This window comes from Dromiciops gliroides, chromosome 3 (genome assembly GCF_019393635.1).
Source record: "Dromiciops gliroides isolate mDroGli1 chromosome 3, mDroGli1.pri, whole genome shotgun sequence".
NCBI lineage: Eukaryota > Metazoa > Chordata > Mammalia > Microbiotheria > Microbiotheriidae > Dromiciops > Dromiciops gliroides.
Window position 1 is genome coordinate 56,228,281 of NC_057863.1, and position 25,687 is coordinate 56,253,967.

Here is a 25,687-nt window from a genome sequence, read left to right on the forward strand (position 1 = left end):
TAGAAAAAGAAAACTGGCAAGAAAAATAAAAACCTCAGGATTAAAAAAAATAAACAACCTCCCAGAATGACTAAGGAAGTATTGACAAAGTTCATTTTTTTTTTTTTAGTGAGGCAATTGGGGTTAAGTGACTTGCCCAGGGTCACATAGCTAGTAAGTGTTAAGTGTCTGAGGCCAGATTTGAACTCAGGTACTCCTGAATCCAAGGCCGGCGGTGCTCTATCCACTGCGCCACCTAGTAGCTGCCCCTCAAAGTTCATTTTTTAAAAAATAAATGATGCACTTGTTTACATCATTTATAAAAAAGTTCATGTATGAATATGAAGTTTGGAAAAACATCATAACTAATTTGATAAGCCCGATCCAAATATGGATGAGGAGTGCAAATAAGAAATCACATATTGTTATCCGGTGAACTGTTTAAGTCACTGATGACTCAGGCAAAGCAGAATCCCAAAGTACTGTGAACCCTACCCTTCCCATACCCATCAACATAAACACTAACTTAATAATAATCATGTATTAGCATCTTCATTTATTCATTCATTCCAACATGTATCAAACACCTCTGTGCAATGGACCACACTTCAAGATTAACCAAAATACCAGAGTATTTTGTCTTTCATGTTGCCACCTTCTATAAATGTTCTTTCTTAGTCCTAAACTAGAAGGTCACTGCCATGTTACCATTTTACTGTGCATGAACAAATGAGGAAACAGAAATACAGCAGGCAAGTCAAATGTTCAACATCAGTCTGTAAAAGTACAGTGCCTGTTGATGCAAAAGAAATACCATTTGAGATATTTGAAAAGAGAATAGAAATCAGAATAAGCCAGCTTTTAATCAAGCAAAACCCAATTTATATTCATTCTTTCTAAAAATAAAATTAGACTTTTTCCAACCCTTTACATCTGCATTTAATAATATTTTCTAAACAAAATACAGATGCTATAACATAGCAAGTGACGGTCTATCATGTACAGCATACGATATGTTCATTGTTTACATTTATGTCAGTTCTAATTTGGTCATTGGTACTCAACTCATTACTTAAACATAGGACTTAGAAGAAATTTTCCACAATTGACTATAAACATTAAGATGCTGTCTTAAAACTGCTCTGCTAGAAACTGTATAGAATATACAGAATTACAAAGTCAAGGGGTTTTGTTTTTTTTTTGGTTTTTCTTTTTTAATCAAAATATACAACCCTCCCCCAAAACGAACACAAGCTATCAGCATTTTTATTTTATTTTTTTTACGAATGATACAATTATAGAAAATATCTGTAAAATTATCTTTTCATGTATAAATATTCTGCCATATTTACTTTGGTCTAGAATTATCAGCGTACAAGTCCACTTAGAAAATATCCCACGTGTGCAGACTGGAAGAATTCACTACTGATAATAGTGACTTCACAACTTGCATTGTCTGAAGCCAAAGGAACTACTGAAATAAAATACTTCTCCTGGATACATAGCCCTCATCTAGGGGAGTGTGAATCAGTGGACCACAGGATTAACTATTCAATACTGTAGGTATTATTTCAACAACGTTTTAGCCTTGTCTGACTCTTACGAAACTTTAAAAACAAAACCCAAAGTAAATGACTAGTGCATGTATATTATGTATAAAAGAACATGTAAATTCACTTGTATTTTGCCCTTTATAATACTGCATGAAAGTGAGAGTGGAAATAGGAGGTTAATGAGGCTGCAGTATTGTGGTTATTTAATAGCAAAGCACTACAAAATGAAAGGTCAGCTTCCATCCCATCCTTTTCTGGATTTTTAAGATGCATTCTTGCCCACCTAATGAAACAGAAGTCCTCTTCATAAAGACCAGAGTAGCATGAAGGGAATTGCTATAGATCCTCCTTCAGATGACAGCGCTAGATAACATATCGGAGGGCCCAATCCATTTCAGGGATTTCCGCGCATCCCTTGAGCTCTTGGCTGATGGCAAGTGCAGAAAGTCAGAATCATAGGAAGAAAACACAAATCTCTTTAATCTGACAACCACGTGCAGCAACTAGTCAGTCTTTGGGGTGAAACGTTAAGGGTGTTTGCTTGTCAACTGGAAATGATAGTAGGGGGCATGTAGAGATCTCTGGCAAGGTGTCTGTTACCTAAGAGACATCTAGCTCGGTGGTTCAATTTCACAGGAGTCAGATAAGTAGGGGAGCTGTAAGCCTCTTTAATCATTCAACATTCCACCTTTACACATACACACAGTCCAGGAGTCAATGGTGCTAATGTTTGGATTAAGAAGACTAAGGGCCTCACATCCTCTGGCCAACCCAGGTGATCAGTGGAGACGGGAATTCCAAAGTTTCCCTAAGTATCTCACTCTTGCAAGGTAACTCATGTGGATTATCCTGTTTTTCCACAAGAAGGCCCATGGCGGAAGGGATTGGGCATTGTGGCACAATCAAATGCTTGGTGGTTTACCACCATAAGCTCACCTTTCTTTAAGCATTTCAGTTACCTGCCCAGTAGAGCTGGGAAAGTTACATTTCATTTGCACTTGAGATTGGATGGGTCTGCCTTGAAATGGTAGCCTTCTGAGATTTGAATGGTGCCTGGAAGACTGTGGATATTTTCAGCCAAATTTGACCTTTCTTCATCTCAGAGGTGAGATGAGATGTTTTGATGCTATTTTGAAGCAATATACAGTTTAAGTAATTGCTGGTATATTTAGTAGTGTGGTAAAACATGTTTTGGGGGATACCAAGTAGACCACTGATGTCAAGATCCCCATAGTTCATCAGCCATAACTTCAAGAGAACAATGTCATCCAGTAGCACACACTGTGTTCTTAAGTTAGGTGTTTGGCCATAATGAAAATACCCTTTATCAATTTCCCCCAAATTCTCATTTGTAGACTTTTCCCTCCATCACTTTCATTTTCTAACTGAACATCAACAGTGTAAAACTATGGGGTTCATGTTTTCTTTTTTTTTTTTTTACAAGGTTTGTTTTACAAGAAAAGAAGACATACAAATGCTTTCCTTTAGGTTACTCATTTCTTAATTTTCCCCCAACCGGGGGGCGGGAAGGAAAGCATTGATGACATATTTCATTCACCTTTTTAAACACACTGGTAAAGTTGCCTTTCTCATGGCATGTGAACTCTTATTTTCTTCCAAGTGATTCAAGTTCAGTATTTCATGGCCAGTTTGTCATTCCCTAACAACACTCAACAGAAAGAGCGTTGGGCTGATTTTTTTCCTCTTTAAATTACTAAGTACCCACTGGCAGAAATATTGTAGCTAGGAATCTCATTTACCCTCCCATGATGCTTGGGGAATAATGAAGCCTCAGTTTTTATGTTCTGGTGCATTTCACTTTTAAAGTTAATGCTGAAACCTATGAATAGGAAGAAAAAGTACCATGTTTCAGGAACTTACACAAATTTGAATTTCCTCCATACTTCACCCATTTCTGTCTGTTATCTAAAAAGAAAAGAAATCATTGTCCTAGCGGGGGTCCCACCACTGTCAATCAAAGGAGACCATCTTCAGACATAGTATGTAGGGATTCCTTCATCTTGTTTCCACCTGAGTCAGTGAAGTGCTGATTCTCAAAGGGTTTAGGGATTTCGTCCCCACCTTCTTTTTTCTCTGGCTGACTGGGGCTTTTGAATAAATGTTTCTTTTGGTGCATCCCCAGGGCAGCTGCTGTTTTGCAAATTTTGGGGCACTGAAAACAAGCATAACCCTTTCCATTATGCTCATGGATGTGCTTCTGCTCATGATTCCTTTTGGTGGACAGATACAGAAAGCTCTGCAAACAGAACTGACAACGATAACGTTTTTCACCTGTGTGAATTCTTTCGTGGATTTTGAGGGTTTCGTTTAAAGTGAATGCCTTGTTACAATACTGACAGACGAATTCTTTGACCCCAAGATGAATGCGTTCGTGTTTCTGTAAGTTCCCTTGAACCGAAAAACACCTTCCGCATGTTTTACAAGAGTAAGGCTTCTCTCCAGTGTGACATCTCATGTGCATTTTGAGGTTGGAGGGGCTCTGAAATTGCTTTTGGCATAGTTCACAAGCATGAGACTTGGAAGTGGTGTGATGCCAGTGGGTCTGCCCTTGGTGTCCGGCAGATGCTTTATCCCCAATACAAAGCTCACAGTGAAGGCTGGGCATCTCTTTGTTTTCTTCACCGTCAATGACCTTTTCCTTAGGGCTCTTTTTCACAGCAGAGTCTATGTCACTTAAGTTGGTGTGTTCACTGCTTGGGCTCCTCCTGCCATGCCTTTTCTTCCACTTGACTTTCTTCATTTTCTTTAACTGTTTGGATTTCTTCTTGGGTTTGTAATTGTAGTATGGGCGCCATGGCTTGTCTGTGGAATCCTGGTCGCTCCCTTCATCAAACATCTCACTCATTTCCACGCATTCAGATCGGCTCAGCCTGGATGGGCTGCTCTCTTTTTGTTCTGTATCGCTTTCTTGAAGCAAACTGTCTTCCTGAGCCTCATGTTTGGATCTTCTCCCCCTTTTGTAAAATAGTTTGGACCCTAGAATGTGTCTTTTCACAATAGCTTCATTCCCAATTTTTACTGTTATCTGGCAGAGAGGTGCAACATTACTGTTGGTCGATGTTCCAGGCAAGGCGGGTTTTGCAATATATGTTTCAGTTTTGCTGGTTTCCTCCATAACGCTAGTGGTTTTGCTCAAAGAGCCTCCAGAACTGGTGGGGTACTTAGCCTCCTCAAATGTTTCTGCCCTGGTGTAGGGCACGACTTTTTTCTTCTCCTTAATGCTTTTGACTTTGCTGGGGATTTTGCCAAGGTTCTCAGCATGCTTACTGTCATCTCTTGGGGACAGGTCAATAGCAGTGTTGGAAGAGATGGCGTTACTGCTTGTCATGCCAGTGACTGCATTACTGTGCATTATCACTGAGGAAACCCGGCTGCTGTGAACGATGACAGATGGGGCTGAGCTGCTGTAGCTGATGACCGATGTGGCATTTTCACTGACGTTACTGTAGGATGGAACTGTCACGTCACCTCCTCCCTGTGAGCCAGAAGTGAGACTTTTTCCCCCTGAGGGAACTGGCTTCTCGGCAGGACTGAAGTTATTTTTAACAGGGCTCAGCAGCTCTCCTGCTCCTCCTGTTCCTCCTCCCCATAAAGCCCCATTTTGAGGATCTGTGGCTTGGTGGGCTTCTTTACCGGAAGGGACATTGGGTGAAGTGGCCGGGCTATTTGACAGCAGATTCACATTGTTTTGGAAAGTTATAGTAGGCAATTCAGAGCTTCTTGGATTCTTAATAATGCAGGAACTAGGAGCAGCCTCAGGAGGTTGGCTGCTTTCTTGTGAATTTTCATAGGAAGAATTTTTGTAGCTCTTATAGGGAGCCCTTTTGCATTTCATAGGTAGCAGTCTATAAAGCTTGTAAGGATAAATACTGGGCTTCAGGCCTCCGTTGGCTGTCTTCTTATTCACGGGAAGCCGATGGTCAATTGCATGGAAGGATTTCTGGTGGTTTTTAAGGATATAGTACGTCATGAAAGTCTCCAGGCAGAAGATGCACTGATACCGCCTCTCTCCAGTGTGCCAAATTTCATGCCTGGTCCTATATTCTGCCAAAGCAAACACTTTGCTGCAGTAGTGACAAGGGTAGGTTCTCCTCCACGAGTGGACATTGGCATGTCTCCGGAGACTAGACAGAGTGACATAACTACGCTTGCACACGACACACGTATAGAGTATCTGCCCGTCCACCACCTTCACCGTATGTTCCACTTCTGGCAAGGTCCGGCCTGTACCGGAATGTTCACCCACCTTATTCTCAGATGAATGCATTTCAGGGCTTTTGTAGGAACTTTCAGTTTTTCCATCTGGAGAGGAAAAGCTTGGTTGGTTTCCACCAGGAAGAGGGGGACGGTCTGAGTTCATGCAGGCCCTCTCGTGCTTGTCCAGCCGGTTGGAGGTGGTAAATTGCTTGTCGCAGTATTTGCACACAAAAGCTTCCTGAGGCTTTGTGTGGAGCTGCAGATGAGACTCCAGCAAAGCTCGATTTTCAAATGATTTGGAGCAAAAAGTGCAGTCGTAAAGAGGAGAAGGAGGAGGAGGGAGAGAAGGAGGAGGAGGGAGAGGAGGAGGAGGAGGTGGAAGAAGGGCTGGGGGTGTGGATTCAGGAATGTTAGCAGGTAGGTTTGCATCTTCCTTGGGAAAATGGTTGTCTTCTTGACTCTTGTGAGATTCTGAAACAGAAGTAATGGCTGGATCCGGGGTTTTTTCTTGATGAACCTCTGTGCTGGTTCCTTTAGGGGGTGGTATTTTTGCCACCACTGAACTGGAACCTTGGGGTCTCGGGGGTGTCTTTGGGGTCCTGCATGTTTGTGTCTTTGCTGGCCCCTCATCACAATTTTCTTCCCTCGTTACATAAGGTGGGCTGGCAGCAGACTCATACGAAGGACGTCCTTGAAAAGCATCAGCCGCTGATGGAACAGCGTAGGAATGTTCAGCTAGTGTCCTGACCGGTTCAGCCTCATTGCAGACATCATTCCTTTCTAGGCCAAAGCTGGATGTTCTCATTGAATCTGAGACCTTTTTGAAACTTGCCCTCAAGTCCAGGGGAGAAAACATGCTGTTATTATTTTCAGTTTCAAAAATGGAAAATGCATTTGTGATCCTTGGTCCATTGGCAATAGCCGGTTCTTCAGATCGTTTTTCATTTTTTTCTTCTTTAACCACGCCCTTCTCCGTTATACAAAATACATAGGGACCTGGAGAGTTTGAGAAATTGCTATCTGTAAGATCTTCCAGAAATGATATCCCCAGCTTTTTTCCTGCAGCTGCAAGATCAGTCACTGTTTCTTGTCTCTTCACAACAACCGTGGAACTGTAGATATAATTAAGTATCTCTGTAAACACTTCAGCCTTGAGGTCATCTAACTCCAGAACATGACTGGAAATGCAGATCGTACGACTCCAAAATATATTTTTGAAATAAAGGCTGGAAGCTGCCAGGACGTTGCTGTGGGCTTTAAATTTGGTATCCTCTACAATGATAGTGACATCACATAAAATTCCCCGAATTCGCTGTTCGTTTAAGATGGAGAGCACTGTGTCGCTGTGAAAGTCATCTTTGAGGTCCTTTGAGTGGGACATGACTGTCATCTGGAATGACAAAAGGAAAATGGTCACTAGCATGTTGAGAGAGTGAATTTTTTTCTTGAGCCATTTACAATAAAAATACTTAGCATTTATTGCAGAGGAGATCAGAGAAAATTTAGGTTGGGTTTTTTTCCCCATCAGTAATTTGTAAGAAAGAGTATTATTGACACATGGTTCAGAAGTAGCTAGATGGTTCAGTGGATACAATGCCCGACCTGGAGTCAGGAAGACCTGAATTCAAATCCAGCTTTAGGTACTTCTTAGCTGTGTGACCCTGGACAAGTCACTTAACCTTTGCCTCAGTTTCCTCATCTGTAAAATGGGATAATAATAGCAACGACCTAAAAGGTAGGTGAGGATGAAATGAGGTAATAATTGTAAAGTGCTTAGCATATTGCCAGGTATATAGTAAGTGCTATATAAATGTTAGGTTAAAAATGGCAGGTAGCGGGGCAGCTAGGTGGCGCAGTAGATAGAGCACCAGCCCTGGAGTCAGGAGGACCTGAGTTCAGATCTGGCATCAGATACTTGACACTTTCTAGCTGTGTGACCCTGGGTAAGTCACTTAACCCCAATTGCCTCACCAAAAAAAAAAATGGCAGGTAGGTGGCCCCATAGTGGATAGAATGTCAGGTGTGGCATTTAAAATTATATGTGGTTGCCTTATTTCTGTCCCAAGTTTAGGGAAAATTAGCGGGGGTTTCTAATATTTTGCTACTTATAAATGAGAAGGTTTAGTACCAGTTTGGGGCATTAAGCATTTATACCAAATATTAGTAAACAGAGAACATGTGGCTCAGAAAGTTAAGAAGGCCTATTTAGCCTAGAGGAGAGAGAGAGCTCGGCCTGGCTTCCTTCTTTCTCCAAGTCCTCCACCACAAGGGCATCTGAGAGCCTCTCTCTATTTCCCCCTCTGAAGGAGACATAGCTCCCAGCTAATTGGCTAGAGTCCTTCAAATCTATTGGTCTACTAGACTCAAGGGTGGTTCATGAGCAGAAAGTGCTGAGGTCAGAGTTCAGAGAACACACCCTCTGAGGGCTAGCCTTTCAGGTAGGTGTGGTTTTAATTAAGTTAACTTTTAAGTGAGTTAATCAGAAAAGTCAATCCAATCAATCTTAATAGTATCCCTTTGAGCAGGGCCTCTGGGCATCCCCAAACCCATTCTTTTCTCACAAACATGGTTTCCTTAAATGAAGCAATAATATTACAAATACTTATAAAGGGTTCTATGATGACTAACAATGTAAGGGGGAATGAAAAGAGAGAAGAGAATTTGAGTGACGCATTGACAAAAAAAACCTAAAGGGGGCAGTCCCCTTTAGGAGGTGGATATTACAAATAGTGTATGCAATAGGAAAAGGAAAACAAGAAAATGTCCATTTAAGTGTTTGGAAGTATTTTCTCAGATGGTTTTTGGGATGTCATCTGGGTGTAGCTCTGGATTCTGGGCGTAGCTCTGGATTCTGGGCATGGTCTCGGGTATGGTTGTAGAGAAGTTTCTCAGGTGTTTCAGGTGCTGATGATCAGCTAGAAAGTCTCAGCTGAAAAGTTTCCTACAAAATTGATCTTAACACAACTTTAAATAGCTTTGCCAATAACCAAATCAAACAATGAGAGTTCTCAAAAACATATGTCTAAGGAAATTCAGAATCTTTTAGAGATTTTACAATTACGTATTGTCCAGTTGTTACATATAAAACAGATATAATAAAAACAAAAACTGAAACATTTTTAAAAGTTAATATTACTGCAGACCCCCCTGTGGACAATAAATTGAGAAGATGTAATATAAAAGTTATCAGATTAATTTCAGTTATCATAACTTCTAACAACAGTGGATGAGCAGGTGCTGATAACAAAGCCTGTTTTAATTCTGATATAGCTGAAAGATGCTGGGGAGCCAGCTGTAACGGTTCTGGGACAGAATTTTTGGTTAGAGATATAAGAGGCTTAGTAATTTCACCAAAAGAAGGTATCCATTGTGTGCAATAGACAGCTGCTGCCAGAATAGCCCTTAGCTGCTTCTTAGTAGAGGGAGCAGAAAGCTTTTGAATAGCTTGGACATGCTTAGGAGAGATGGATCGAGTGCCAGTGGCCAAAACAAAACCCAAATATTCCACCTGAGGTAGGCGCCATTGTACCTTTGACTTAGAGATCTTGTGGCCTCTCTGGTGCAGCTCTAGCAACAAATGGCAGCTGTCTTCCTGGCAAATCTCAGCATTGGGCACAGCCAGGAGTAAGTCACCTACATATTGAACTAAGGTGGAACCTTTGAAAATATTGGCGGCTAGATCCTGCTGCAAAGTTTGAGAGAGTAGTTTGGGACTGTCAACAAACCCCTGTGGGAGTCTGGTCCAAATCCATTGTATATTTTTCCAGATGAAGACAAGCAAGTATTGGGAGTCTCGGTGTACTGGTATTGAAAAGAAAGCAGGAACAGAGATCTATCACTGTGAAGCATGCTGCCTCACATGGGATGGAGGAAATGATAGTAGCAGGGTTGGGCACTATCAGACGTCTCGACATAAGAGTTAATTGCTCACAGATCTTGTACAAAACAATAAACAAGTTCGCCATCTGCCCCAGGCTTAGGATTCTTAACAGGCAAAATGGGAGAATTACAGGGGAATGATGGCATGGGACAATAATACCTTGGTTTTTCAAAGCCTCAGTCATAGGTGCAATTCCCTCAGTGGCTTCCCTAAATAAGGGATATTGTGGAATGCATGGTGGTAGGCCACCTTTGGTCTTAATGGTAATAGGCACAGCAGATTTAAGGAGACCTATATCAGAAGAGGAAGAAGCCCACAGGGACTCAGGAATATCAGAAGGGATTTCAAACGTATCCCTTACTATTTCCTGAGAGTCTGTGATCAAAATTGGCAGCAAATGGACAGTGTCCTCTGGCAATTTCAGGGAGATGCCACCACCTGGAGAACAAGAAATGGTTGCTCTAAGTTTACAAAAGAGGTCATGAACTAATAGATTTGCAGGAGAGTCGGGCATAAGTAGAAATGAATGTTCTACTGTTAATGGGCCCATAGATGCCATGCTAGGGGTTAATTTTGAAACTGAGTTTTCTCTGAGACCCTGACAACATTTAGAGATCTAATAGATGTACATTCAGGGTCAGGTTTGCTCACTAGGACTGATCTTGAGGCTTCTGTATCTAATAAACAATCATAATAAGTGTCCCCAATGCTAAGGATTACATGGGGTTCATTATTCTGGAGAGGTGAATGGACTGGCACAAGAGGGCTAAAGATCCCGGAGTCTGGAAAGGTAAAGTCTTTAGATTCCATTGTCCTTTCCTCTCCCCTGCACCATCAGTCCTCTGTACCTCTCTGAGAGGATCTATAACTGTTTTGATTCTGCCCTCTGAAGGGGTTTCTAAATTCACCAGTCATCACCTGTCTAAGTTCCCTTTGCCTAATCCTATAGTACTGCATCGTGTGTCCCCGTCTATTGCAGTAATAGAAAAATCTAGGGGGTTGATGCAATTCTCAACTGCCTGACCTCACTGCCTTGTGGTTTCCTTTAATGGAGCCAAAATGCTCTTGGCTATGGTTGTTTCCTCAGCCTTGCCTTGTAATCCCTTCTCTTTCTGTCTGTCCCTTTCTTCCCTCTCTTTTCCTTCATAAATATATGTTGCTATTTCTTTAATTCTGTCTGTATTCAGAGCATTCCAACCTGGACATTGCCTTTCAAAATATTTCCGTATTTCCGGCAAGGATTGGTGAACAAAGTGATTAAAAATGAAATGTGCATCTCTAGAATTTAAATGGATCTAGTTCAGCATACTGTCTGGCACTTTTGCATAATCTATCATAGAATCTATTAGGTCTTTCATTAGATTCCTGAACGGTATCTACAAATTTTTGCCAGTTATCAGTTTTGCTAGCACAGGATTCCATTGCCTTTAATCCATTGCCTTTAACAATGTTTCCCTTGCCTCCTGCAAATTATCAAAATGCTCAGGGATATTGGGGTCCCAGCCAGGATCTTCTAAAGGCCCTTGTGTAGCACCTTTCTCTGATGTGGCTAAGGAATTCGCTGCAGCTATTTTATCAGCTCTTTCACCTGGAGATAATATTGTTTCCATGAGATCAGTAACATCACCCCAAGTGGGCTGGTATCCTCTAAAAATTGCCCTAAACTAGTTTATAACTATTGTGGGATCTTCATCAAATTTAGGAATATCTCATTTTCATGAACTCAAATCTTTGGTACCAAAGGGTGTGTATTGTCCAAGCCTCACTTTAGCACCCTTTCAATCATGGGTGAGGATCTCTTGAAGGGAAAGAATTTTGGGATTTTCTGTCTCCTTTAAAAGTGAGTTTTCTTCTGAGGTTGACATAGAGGAAATAGAGGGAGAGGGGATAGAAGTTGGTGTATCCCCTTGTGTGAGCTCCTGACTCACCCTACTCCAGAGGTCCCAATAAATTAAATATTTGGGGAAAGCATGGCACAAGATTATTTGCAAATTCCTCAGTGTTTGAAGATCAAGTAACCCAAATTGTGACCATTGTTCCTCTAATAAGCTATTCCACCTAAAACACAGTCCCATAAGCTTTCTCTTGGTCATGTCTGATCTCACTGTTAATTTACCCTCATCCCAATCCATGAATAGCTTTCCTAATGGAGAGTCCTGGGGAATATCATGGGGTATTATGCTATGTCTAATCTCCATCCTGTAATTCCAAATTTGCCTTACTAAGACAAAAATAAGAATACAAATAGAAAATGCACAAAAACAAAACATTAACATGATCTTATGAAATTACAGCCTAAAATTATCTCAAAAAACTTTTCCTCTTATCTTCCCATTTGTCTGTTAATTGGATTAAAGTGAGAAAGAAAACAGGTACTATTTCTTACCCAACTTGCTTGAAGAGAAGATCAGAAGATTTTAGGGTCTAACACGCCCTTTATGGTCAGACAAACTGTGGCATTAAAAATTATATGTGGGGGCAGCTAGATGGTGCAGTGGATAGAGCACTGGCCCTGGATTCAGGAGTACCTGAGTTCAAATCTGACCACAAACACTTAACACTTACAACCTGTGTGACCCTGGGCAAGTCACTTAACCCCAATTGCCTCACTAAAAAAAAAAATTATATGTGGTCAAAAAACAAAACAAAAATTATATGTGGTCACCGTATTTCTGTCCCAAGTTTAGGGAAAATTAGCTGGGGTTTCTAATATATTGCTACTTTTTTTTGGGGGGGGGGCAATGAGGGTTAAGTGACTTGCCCAGGGTCATACAGCTAGTAAGTGTCAAGTGTCTGAGGTCGGATTTGAACTCAGGTCTTCCTGAATCCAGGGCCAGTGCTTAATCCACTGTGCCACCTAGCCTCCTCGCCATGGTATTTCTTAAAACAACTGTCAATGGTTCGATATTAGACTCTCTCCCTCCCAATTTCTCCTTCCCATGAGAAAGTGTAATTACCAAGTCAGGATCAGGAGACTCACTCTGTGGGTGTAACTGAATTAGGTATCCATTTAGGGGAAGTTTTTTTAGTAGGTCGGTTTTGATTTATGTGGGAAGGAGGGAGGATAGTCTGACCTAAAAGGTCAGCTTAACCTGTTGTGACTAAACTCTCTCATCATCACCTGCCTGTATTTTTCCAAAACTGAATTTCTCTGTCATGTCCACAGTCCATAAAAGAACAGGAAATAGTTCAGAAGGGAATCTTTCCCAGGAAACTAACTAGTCCTTAGGAAAAATAAAAGTAAAATCCCTCTTTCTTTGGACTCCTTCCACCTTTATGCGGCAATTAGTAATCTTTTAAAAACTCTAGTTACTTTGATCACCAAGGGGTAGCTTTCATTTACAGAGCTGGCAGAAAAGAGTTGAAAACACAGGAGTAATAAATTGTAGTTAATTCTGAACAAATGTTTTATGCTAGTTATAAAAAGAAAGATTGAGAAACTAACTTTTTTTGCTATAACTTTGCATAAGTCGATAAAAGACAGGATGTCTTGGTCAAATTTCAGTTACTGGAATTTAGATTTTATATTTCATTCATTCATTCATTCATTCATTCATTCATTCATTCATTCATTCATTCATTCATTCATTCATTCATTCAGTGAGTACCTGCTATGTCTAAGAAACAGTGTTAAATATTGTGGGGGTAGCATTATGAAGGATGATATAAATAGTCTTTGCCTTCAGATTACTTGAAGTTAGTCAATCCCATTGTTGGAGCCCATTCTTTCATTCAATAAATATTAATTACCTACTATGTGCCAGGCACTGTACTAAAACACTGAGTTTACAAAAAGAAGCAAAAGATAGTTCCTGCCTTCAAGGAGATTACAATCTAATGACCATCCTACAAACAAAAATGTGAAAAAGAAGTGGAAGTTGTTGAAAAAATTCCAAAATCCATTCTTATCAGTGTCTTTCTCCAAGGTGCCAGCCTACTAATATTTGCTAGTAATAATAATTCCAGCACTCTCTTTTAAAAAGCCAGATGAAATTAGAAAATACTAGGACTAAAACCCAAGCATTTGTGAGTTAAACAAAGAAAAACATTAAAAAACCCAACAAAACAACCCAAAGGATTTGCTTTAAGGAAAATCAAAATATAACAAAACAAACAGAAATTCATCACCACACTCAATTTTTCTTAATTAAAAAAAGATTTTTTTTTACCTTTATGAGTATTTGATCCCAGGTTTCTTTAGACATGTTATCTCCTAGTACATACAAGTGTTTACAGATACATATTAGAGATGTAAAGAATCTTAGAGATCATCTGTCCCCATCCCTTTCTCCAGAAGGGAATTGTGAGTGAAGGGGGTTTTCTTAGACTCTACAGCATTTTCAGAATTGTGCATAATATAGAATTTCTGGCACAGGTTAAGTTAAAGAGCCCTAAAAATAGAACTCACTCCCACCCCCTGACCACCAGCACCTACCTCCTTCCTCTCCATATTGACAGGAACAACGTTTGCGGAGAAAGGTTCTGCCGCCCTACCAACAACTAACACCAACTGCCACCAATGAATGTATAAACCCAAGAACCTCAGGAACAGTAGTACTTCCCCAGACCACCAACCAGCCCTTCTTCCCACCTGTCATCATCTAGTAGAGCAACCCTTGAAGAGAAGGAGCATAGCATCCCTACCATCATTAGCACCAAGTGCCACCAATTATCCATTGGCAAGTAAGATCCTGCACAGCCAGTGCTCTCTGGATAGGGTTGCAAAGAATCTAAAGAGCCAGGGGTGGCATATGCCAGGTAGGAGAAACCATTACTACCATCTTGACCACCACCTTCCCCCAGACTCTAGTTCTAAATATCCTAGGGCCCTACACTCAAGAACCCCAGAAATATCAGTGCCCTTCCAGGTCCTCCCAGGTATTGCTTTTTATCACAGACCCACTAATCATCATCTAGGGGAGCAACCCTTGTGGAAATTCAATCTGTCCAGTACCTTTTCAGGTGCCACAGCCCCCACCTATTCCACGGTCACAGCTGTTGAAGACCCAGAAAAGAAAGTCTTCACTCAAGTCCTTGGCAAACAGTTTGACGGCAGGAACAGATATGTTTTTATCAATGGAGATTTTAAAAAATACCTTCTCACTGTAAGGACCACTGGGCCTTTCCATTTGACTTGGACCTGAAACCTTCTTCACTTCTTGTCTTCTTCTCCTATTTAAAAATGAGTTTCAGGGGGCAGCTAGGTGGCGCAATGGATAAAGCACCAGCCCTGGATTCAGGAGGACCTGAGTTCAAATCTGGCCTCAGACACTTGACACTTACTAGCTGTGTGACCCTAGGCAAGTCACCCCCATTGCACCACAAATCAATCAATCAATCAATAAATGAAAGTGAGCTTCAGGAGACCAAGGGGATTTTGCTGCATCCTGATTCATAGGGACAGTGCTTTTTACACAGTAAGCACTTAATAAAGGCTTTTGCATTCCTTCATTGGGAGGCTCCAAGAGCTCTGTGACTGGAACAAAGCCCCATAGTGAGTAAGTGACTGAGCTGGGACTAAAACCTCACTCCATATTAACTAAAGGACAGAAAAACTTGGATTTTGGATCTGCATGACTTAAAGCTGAAAGCTGGAGTAGCCATGATCAACTCGAAAGAATGAAGCATCTTGGGGCAGCTAGGTGGCGCAGTGGATAAAGCACTGGCCTTGGATTCAGGAGGACCTGAGTTCAAATCCAGCCTCAGACACTTGACACTAGCTGTGTGACCCTGGGCAAGTCACTTAACCCTCACTGCCCTGCAAAAAAAAAAAAAAAAAAAAGAATGAAGCATCTCCAAAATAATAAGGCAACTCCATGGGAAAATCAGATGTGACTTACACAAATGTCATTTTCACCCAACTTTTTAGGAACATATCTATTGGCGTTACTGAGAGAACATTTCTTTTTTTTTAAATTGTGTTTTGCATGACTTCAGATGCATAATAGGTGAGGGGGGCATGAAGGGAGGGAGAGAATTTGGAACTCAAAATAAAAATGGACATTTTAAAAAAAGAACATTAGATTTGAACTCAGGCCAGCATTCTATGCATTTTGGTGCCACCTACCTGCCCAGACAACATAATTTCACTGGAACTAGAGACTCCTTATGAGAATCTCTATCAAATACATATTTGCTCTGTAGCTTCAAGTCTTAGAGAGTTGGCTGAGGGCACTGAGAGGTTAACTGACTTGTCTGGGAACACACAGCCATATATGTGTCAGAGGCTGATCTTGAACCCAAAGTCCACTCTAATCCACTATGTCAGATGCCTTTACTCTATGATCTTGCTATATATCAATAGGGCAGCTAGGTGGCGCCATAGTGCACAGATCACAGGGCCTGGAGTCCGGAAGGCCTGAGTTTTAATGACAGCCTCAGACACTTATTAGCTGTGTGACCCTGGGCAAGTCACTTAACCCTGTTGGCCTCATTTCCCTCCTCTGTAAAATGAACTAAAGAAGTAGATGGCAAACCATTCCAGTATCTCTGCCAAGAAAATCCCCAATGGGGTGACAAAGAGTGGGGAACAATTTAAATGACAGAACAACAACATCATCAGATGAACAGACCTGTTAGAAATCACATTAGGAAGTTTGGGGCCTTTGGCCTCATTTCTAGCCTCCACATAGTCTTATTACTGCCACCATTATTATCTAGTACCCAATCGCAGCTCCAGTGTGTCTTCACAACCCATAAAATCTCTCCCCTTATAAAGAGCCCTTGGGGGCAGCTAGGTGGCCCACTGGATAAAGCACCGGCCCTGGATTCAGGAGGACCTGAGTTCAAATCTGGCCCCTACTTCCCCTCTTAAAAGACAATCCAGAACCCTACAAATACCATTTGACCTTGTCCCAACTGAGTAGACATGAAGTGTGGATTCCTTTGAAAGCTTATTCTTCCTCCCCATCCCCCTCATTTCACAGAATCATGAAATGGGCAACTCTTATTATGATCTGATCCAGGCTCTTCTGAATCTATCAAATGCTATACCAATATCAACTGAAGCTCTACAATAGCTATATTAGCAATAGCTAATGATAAAAACAACCATCATTTATATTGCACTTCAAGGTTTGCAAAGTGCTTTATTAAGTATTATCTCATTAGCACCCCCCTGGAAAGCAGGTGTCATTATCATGCCCATTTTTTAGATGAGGGAACTGGGGTCAAATGTGAATTCAGCTCTTCCTAACTCCAGGTCCAGTGATCTACGCACAGGGTCCTTAGCTGCCTCTGTGGTTTCCTGCCTTCTGTCCGTGTCTGTAATCTGTAACCTCTTAAGCGCCGGGTAAAATGACTTGCCTTGTTACTATCAATAGCATGTCAGGGGACATTTAATTAAATTGTTTCAAGAGGAGGAGGAAGAGGTTCTGACTCACAGGCCCGCTGGTCTAGGATCCCAAGCCACCGAGAAGAGTCAACAGCTTGAATCGGAAAAGCCATTTGAGCCAGAGCTAAAAAAAATTAGGCCTATTCAAACAAGCTCTCCTTCAGAAAGTACTAGATATTTCCAGGTTAACAGCCTGACTAATATTTTGCCTTCTCTAACCTATCAAAAGGTTCAGACTTGCCTGTAAAATAAAGAATAAAAAAAAGACTTATTTTACTTGCCAAAGCTAAAGCAAAACTAAACAAAACTCCGCCAAGCCAAAACAATGATGGGGACCCTAATGATTCAGACATCCGTGAAACTGGCCTAAGATACAAAGTGGGCAAACCCCCAAGAGACGTGAAGGTTCATTTTATCTTGTTGACCTTCATATTCAAAGGAGACATCGATGGCTATCTGGGTGTGTGGGCACGACTGAAAAGAACAATGCGTGACCAATGGCTCTTTCCACCGTGTGCCCGTGAGGGAAACTGCTCTTTGGTTTCTAGCTCCAGCCTCCATTGACCGTTCTCTGCTTACATCACTGAACCCCACCCCCACCCCAGCCCCCTTCCCTCATTCCTACTGGCCCCTCCAAGCCGCCATCCCATGCTTCTGGGTCACTCTTTACTCCCCATGCCCAATTTGGACTGATGCTGTGAAAGTAAGCTTCCCTGACCTTCTTTCCTTTCTTACCTCCCCGCCTCCACCCCATTTCCCAACATTGTCGTTGTTCCATTCTGGGATTGAATTCAAATTTATGAAGAAACTCCTGGTATTTTGCTTTGGTTAGGGGTTTGATTTAATGCAATACTATAAAACATATGAGAAATGGTATAGAGTAGTGAATAGAGCTAGCCTCAGAACCAGGAAAATCTGGGTTCAAGACCACTCCTCCCTGCCCAAAACAAACAGGGCTGTGTTCCGAGGGCAAGAGCTTTAATCTCTTGGGGCTTTTAGGCAGTACTATACATTGAAGATAAAGTGCTGAAATAAATTGGTAGAGGGAGTTTTCCCACTTGGGAGTGCTCTGTATCAATGTAATCACAGGGCCAGTTCCTATTTCTATAACTTAAAACAACATTTATTTATATGCCACTCCAAAGTTTGCAAAGTACTTCACATACCCATCACAACAACCCTATGAATATGGTAGTGCAGACAATACCATTCTTATTTCTACAGAGGAGGAAACTGAGGCATAGAGGGGTAAAGTGGGTCTCATCCTTCATTTAGGCAACTAACAAAAAAGTATCAGAGTCAGAATTCAAACCCGGGTCCTTCCTGGGTCCTTCCCGACTCCAAATCTGACACTCTATGCACGGTACCACACAGCCTCTCTACTGAAATACATATAGAATTTTTTTTTAATTCAAATTATGTTTTCTGTTAGAATTCTAAAGCTGGAGAAGCAAATAAAACATCTTATCATTTTCATTAATATTGTCAACAGTGACGATTTAAAGCGACCTAATGAGATAAATTATCTTAATCGTTTAAAGGCAACATGAGCTTAGTTATGGATATTTCCTGGAGAACATTTTCCCATGTTTAATACATATGAAAAAATATCTCTAAGACCTTCCTAAGGATCAGGTCAGCATGACTTTTTTCCATTCCAATGGATGGAGGCAAGGAGAAGTTAGGTCATTTTTCCCAAGGCCACACAGCAAATCAACGGCAATGATGACATAGAAAATCATGTTTTCACGATTCCTCATCCACCAGACACAACTGCAGAACTGCATTAACATGGTTACTCTCTCTTTTGCTTCAGATTTCCTTGCATAAAGAAAGGTAGATTTCCCCCACACACACACACACACACATGCACACGCACACGCACACACCCACCCGTGACTCTAAACCCCATGGAAATAAGGAGGGCCTGTATCCGGATACCGACCTGAAGTTTTGCAAAAGTCGAGATCACTGTCCATTTTGGCCCAGGCCAGGTTCCATATCAAAATAGAATCTGCTGGACTGGAAACCACTCTCTGTGGAAAGTTCACTGACAAAGGAGAACACTTTGCTTCAGGCTATCAGGCCTCACCATCCCACACACATCCTCACAGTAAGTTTTCTTATAGACAGTGTTGGGAGATTACGTCAGACTTGCTCATGTGACAGGGTATTAGAAACACAGGCATCAGATCTCCAAAACAGATTTCAAAACAGAAGCCCTTTATAGCATTGAGCTGAGTCTAGGAAAAGGAAAATCCTCTCCCTTTTGCCGACCAAACACAACAAAAAAGGGGGCCCGAGAAGTGCTTTATTTACTCGACTTTGGGGGATCCAAATTATCTGGGTTCCAAAGGCATAGCTGAGCGGCAATGGATGAAGATTCATGCAGACTTAGTGCCAAAATAAGTTAAATTGTTCTTAGGCTACAAAGGGGATTGACTCTTGGGGCACGCTCTCTTTGAATATATTATCTTATAGAGGTAAACATTAGGTCGCTAGACTTGTGCTTGCCTGTACACCAAAGACAAGAATGAGTAGGGTTCATGTCCTTCAATGTTACAACAGGCTTGGTTTTAAGACTTTTCTGGTTTTAGATTTTTAAAAGGTGGGTTCTCGTTCTCTCTCTCTCTCTCTCTCTCTCTCTCTCTCTCTCTCTCTCTCTCTCTCTCTCTCTCTCTCTCTCTCCCCCTCCCTCCCTCCCTCCCTCCCTCCCTTTCAGAGTGTTCCATATCACTGGGAGTCCACCTTTATGTGAAGCAGCTTGCATGGACACCAGCAAACTGGTTTTAAGGTAATCTGAACATCAAGCCCCTTGGTAGGGTATCTATTACTCTCTCACAATAAAGAAACTGCCTCAAAAGCCCTTTCAAATGCCATTTTCTGGGGGAGCTTATTAAAATGATCAGCTGATTTTCTGATGGCCTAGCCCATTCCCAAGTTTTAAAACATTTCCTTATTTAGGTTTTAATCTGGACAGGGCAGTATTATCTACCACTGGACAAATCTGTCTTTCATGTTTATAGCTTTCCCAAGGAGAAGGGGGTTCTGACCATCAGCAAGAATGTGACATCCTAAAGCCAGGTGGAAGGCTTAAACCAAATGAATGTCCCCTCCTTCTGAGGGACCCCCCTCTCCACTGTACCATGCTTCCCCACTGGCTCTAGCTGAACCAACCCGGAAGCCCATCGAACAACCACAACGAACTTAATTGCTAACAGAGTTTCCTGGCCAGTGTGGTTAGAACTCTCTGTGCACGACATGAAGGTTCCTCAGGTCGACCTGCCCTCATGTAAATATGAGGACCAAATGATGTGAAGCCTAAGGCATAAAGCATCAGTTGGAGTGCATGAAGATGTGGGTACTGGGGGATGGGTGCTGGGTTTATGTTTAGTCTCCTGGTTTCCCAAGTCCACCCAATGCAGGCCTAGCCCAAGGAGCACAGAGAAGTGGTATGGTCATCTTGTGTTTCAGGGCTGTGCCTGGTTTGGGGGGGTGGGGCTGGTGTCAAGAGCTAGCTGTAGCAACCCACCAAAGCACAGAGCAAAGGGCCATCCTGGCATCTTTCTTATCTCAAATGGATAGTATGAAGTTAGCATGGGTTTGGAGACCCTCTATTCCCCACCAGCAACTTTTGTCCAGACTCGTTCTTTTTAGAGGGGCTCTATTAATTATAGTGATCACCCAAACCTACAACACATCAGTAGGGAAGCATTTATTAAGCACTTACTGTATGCCAGAACTGTGTTCTGGGGCCATACTCATGTCTCCCAGAATCCTTTGTTTTCCTTCAATACTCAACACAAGCTCCATCGTTTGATCAGACCCCGGCTGCTAGTACCTTCTTCTCTGGGGTGACTTTGTGTGAAACTTGTCTATGTCTTTGATATACTTAGATACTTTCACGTTATCTCCTGCATCAGAATGTAAACTCTTTGACAGTGCTGGCATACAGCAAGCATTTAATAAATGGTTTTTGGTGGACTGATAATCTCTGTTAGTTTATGTGTATATGTTTTTCCTTCAAAGAATTCTCATACTCAGGGCTGGCTTGTATTTGGTCCAATATAATTTTTTGCCTAGTCTATATACATGCCCTACTCTCTACTCAACTTTTACTTTGCCCGAACTAAGTTCTAGTTGTCCCTCAGGATGGGATAGCCTACAATTTCTAGGTTTCACAAGATACACATATGTATATGTACACGTGTACACACATATATGTGCACATATAAAACAGAAAACATGCACTCTATGTCGATATACAAGTGCACGTACATACATGTTGTATGCGTGCATGATATAAACATGCTAGATACATGTGGTGCATGGGTAAACATATTTATGTAGTATGTGTATTTGTGTATGTGTTTATCAATACACATGCTATAGAAATAAAATATATAGACATACGCAGCAATATGCATGTGCATATACATATTACACATTGTTATATAGTATATGTTTATACAATGCATAGATAATACATATCATATAAGTATATATTATACATGTGTCTATAGAAATTAAAATATAATACATACAGCTACATTGTATGCATGTATATACACATGTGTATGCATATGTACATGTGTGTATATGTGTAGGCAGATAAGTGGATGGGTGTATACTCACACAGACATACCTGTTAGGGAATTATACCTCAGACACAAACATGGAATCCCAGGCATTAGGGGAGGTAGATTACAGGAGGCGTTGATGGGTGCTGTTGGGCTGAGCATGAGCCCCATGGGAAAGACTTGCCTCACCTCAGATATGTGGTCACCTTCGTGGACAGCGTTGCTTCACGAAGGGGATGTGGCTTCCAGCAGCTGCTGCTACTGTACATCTGTGCAAACCACCACAAGCCACGCAAGCATGAGCTCTGTTAGCTCACTTCAAATCAAGCGGGAGCAGGTGTACTACTCCGGGGCTTGGTGTCTCCTAGAGACATGGAGAATGCAGGCAAAATGGGTATATGGTAAAGCAGAAAGCTGAGTCAGCAGGGCTTTAACACTTACCTTAATGAAAATTCAATGGTTTGGGCGGCTAGGTGGCGCAGTGGATAAAGCACCAGCCCTGGATTCAGGAGAAGCTGAGTTCAAATCCAGCCTCAGACACTTGACACTTACTAGCTGTGTGACCCTGGGCAAGTCACTTAACCCCCATTGCCCCACAAAACAAACAAACAAACAAAAAACTCAGTGGTTTAAAAGTAGAAGAAATTCTCCTTCCAAGACTCAGCTCCTACCTCCTACACATCTCTGGATCCTCACACAGTTATTATCCCCTCTCCTCCCCCTGTTACTTTGTATTTTACTTCTATATACTTTGCATTCTTTACATGTATACATGTTGTATGCTGCAGCAGAACATAAACTCCCTGAGGGCAGGAACTATTCCGTTTCTTTTATATCCTCAGCACTTAGTGCCTTACACAGACATAGTGGCATTTCATAAACACTGTTATGGTTTAATTGCTCTTAAGGAGTTTGCTGTCCCTTCCCTGTTTTCCTACAGACTCAAGACACCTGCCTTTTTGAGTCTTCTCTTTCAGCTAAAAGCAACTGGAACCAGGAAGACCTGGGTTTAAATCGTTAAATTGGCCTTCTGACAGAGGGGGTGGGGGTGGGGGTGGGGGTGGGGAATGCCCTTTCTACCACTTGTGGGATTTTTTTGTCCAGAGCTCCACACTCGAGCAGGTGCTGTGGAGACATTTTGTGATTCCGCCACTTGCTTTCTGCCTGCTCACTAATTCTAACCCCTACAGAGAGGCTGGGCTGGGAGAGAAATAGCAAAAGGCTATTTATAGAAGTACGGAGGCTGGTGCCTCATGCTGGTCCTAAACATGGCCTTCAGCAAGATAAGAAGGGGAAGGACAATCAGTGCTAGCCTAGCATTATGGAGAGTGTCAGGAGCAAGGGCAAAGTAGGGGGTTTAAGGATTGTGCTCATCTGGTTGTTCACACCATAGAGAATAGAGAATAGTATGGAGAGAGGTAGGAGAGAGAGAGAGGGAGAGAGGGGGGTGAGGGAAGGAAGAAGAGAGAGAGGGGAGAGAAGAGAGAGGAGAATGAGAAAGAAAGGGAAAGAAAAAGGAAAGAATGGAAGGAGAGAAAGAAGTGGAAAAATGGAGATGGGAGAGGGAGAGGGAGAGAGGGAGAAGGAGAGGGGGAGAGGAAGAGAGGGAGAGGGAGAGAGGGAGAAGGAGAGGGGGAGAGAGGGAGAAGGAGAGGGGGAGAGAGGGAGAGGGGGGGAGAATGAGAAAGAAAGGGAAAGAAAGGGAAAGAAAAAGGAAAGAATGGAAGGAGAGAAAGAAGTGGAAAAATGGAGATGGGAGAGGGAGAGGGAGAGAGGGAGAAGGAGAGGGGGAGAGGAAGAGAGGGAGAGGGAGAGGGGGAGAGAGGGAGAGGGGGGGAGAATGAGAAAGAAAGGGAAAGAAAGGGAAAGAAAAAGGAAAGAATGGAAGGGGAGAAATGGAGATGGGAGAGGGAGAGGGAGAGAGAGAGAGCGTGTGTGTGTGTGTGTGTGTGTGTGTGTGTGTGTGTGTGTGTGTGTGTGTGTGTGTGTAGGTTGGGATGGGTCTAGATTTATGATGTGGAAAGTGCTTCCATAACTGAAGATCAGCAACTCCAACCCCTCTGTGACTTGGTCTCAGAGAGTTGCTTCAGGCAAAAAAGGTTGTGACTTGTCTTTGGTCACACAACTTAAGCAGAATTTGAATCTTCCTAATTCCAGTTTTTCTGACTGGCATGCCTTTCACTATAACCGATAAAGGGCACAGACATTGATATTATTAGAGCTGGCCTGTAATGCAGAATTGCTAAGTTAGGTTAAGCAGGTGTGTGTGTGTGTGTGTGTGTGTAGTCATGTGTGGCGTGTGTAGGCCAACAATACTTTTTTTGTCCCTCATTAGTCTGGAGACTTAATTATGTCCACTCTTCAAAGGACATTTGAACTACCAGAATGCAATTTCAATATTGAAACCAACTTTAAATGGTACTGGACAAAGGCACAAAAGAACAAGGAGGAAGACTAGAGCCTAGAGCAGGGAGTGGGTCTAAATATGAGAAACATATACATTTTATGCATATATAAACACACATACATAATTGCATGATATTATTTCAATTTGTGGGAAAAAGAAAGAAAATGACACATTTGCTGATTTTTAAAACATACTCAGAAATACAAAATCTCTTCGTGAAAGTGAAAATGCACATCAGCTGCAAATAAAGCATGCAATTTCTATCCTGGTGCCTGCATAGATGTGACTTGGTGCTCCTATGCTGTATTTGCTCACTGTGCAGCTGCTAGCAGAAATACGATTGTATTTTTGGCCCTGTTTCCATAGTATGCTCATTATCCTTTAATGTCATTTGTATTCAATGCCCTCCCTCCCTCCTATTAAGGTCCATGGTCCTCTAGGTCTTTGCAAGAAGCCTTTGGCTCCTCAGACTAGAACATTAAGGGTCAACTGTAGGAAAGGAGGGGAGAGGAGGAAGGAGGGGAGGAGAAGTGTTCTGACAGGAAAGACAAAAACAATCAATGCCATTGGTCTGAAACGAAGCTGAACGGTATTTGGCTAGCATTTGTTTAAGAATTCATCAAACAAGTCAGAACAACCAAAACCTGAATTTTGGCTCGCCTGTTCTGTCTCAAAAGTGGGGAATAGTCTCTCAAGCTCCAATGATAGCCTAGTTTCAGTTCTGATGAGCTCAGGCTCCATTTACCTTGTCCCCCCTTTTCTTTAAATAGGTATGTCTACCCTAGCCCAGTCCTTCAATAGTACTCTAATTTCCTACGGTCTTTCAGACATCCCCAATGGGAGGTAGTTTGCCATATTCACCAATTTTTTCAGGACCTTGGAATCTCCCTGGTCTGGGCTGCATGACTTGAATTCCTCAATGACAGATAGCGAAAGGCTTTTCTTTCTTATCTTGGCATTCAGCTACTGGAAAGTCTAGCCATTTTTTGTGCTGTCTTTTCCAGTCCAAGGGCCAAGATAATCAAAATAAGATTTGAGCAGCTCTTCCATCATCCATCATCATCATTCCTTCTATTCCAAGCAGTGTTCCTATCTTTTCTCTGATTCTCTTCTTTTCCTCAATATTGCTTTAAAAAACCCTAACAACAACAACAACGCCAAACTGGCATCTTTTCATCATCCTCAGATTTCCCTGCCTGGGCTCATTTTAAGTTATCAAACTCCTGATGTTCTTTTTCATAGAAGCTTGCAATGCTACTATATGTGCCCTCTGATGCCTGTCTTTGCTGCCATCTTCTGTATGCCTTAAAAAAATCTTAGTTTATAAGTTTTCCTGTATCCATACTGATTTTTTAATACAGCTCCTCTCTTCTTCCTAATCAGAATTGTTCTTTGCATTTGGGCTAACTGGGCTAACTTCTCCTGTGGAATAAGAGACTATAGGATCTTCCCCTCTTGGTAGGCTGCCCATCTTCTCATTCAGCCCTTTCAATGCTCTCAAAATCTGGGGTGCATCCCAGACTATGCCCAGCTTTCTTCTTTTCTATCAAAAATTTCAAGGTGATATTCATTTTCCTCCAATGTTTCCATCCTTTCCATACTAGAAGCCAGTTTTTTAATGCTGAGAATCAGATCCAAAATAAAAGTTTCCTTTGTGAGTCCCTTTATCTTTTGAAGGATGAAATTATCACAAAGTAAAAAGATCAAACAGTATTAGCTGTTCTGCTTTGGGCAAAG

The 25,687-nt window shown here is 41.8% G+C and overlaps 1 protein-coding gene across 10 annotated transcripts in view; it reads right to left on the reverse strand.

Moving 5' to 3' along the window:
• Positions 1 to 517: 517 nt before the first annotated feature.
• The window catches only part of ZBTB38 (zinc finger and BTB domain containing 38), a 104,998-nt gene continuing 79,828 nt past the window's right edge, over positions 518 to 25,687 (reverse strand). For 9 of the 10 annotated variants that reach the window (XM_043991831.1, XM_043991838.1, XM_043991832.1 and 6 more), the window contains one exon: positions 518 to 7,140. In XM_043991831.1, coding sequence (XP_043847766.1) covers positions 3,508 to 7,140 — 3,633 coding nt within the window. In that variant the 3' untranslated portion in view covers positions 518 to 3,507. Of the gene's footprint in view, positions 7,141 to 18,908; positions 19,051 to 25,687 lie in introns of those variants that run through there. The other variant, XM_043991839.1, reaches the window with a different exon arrangement.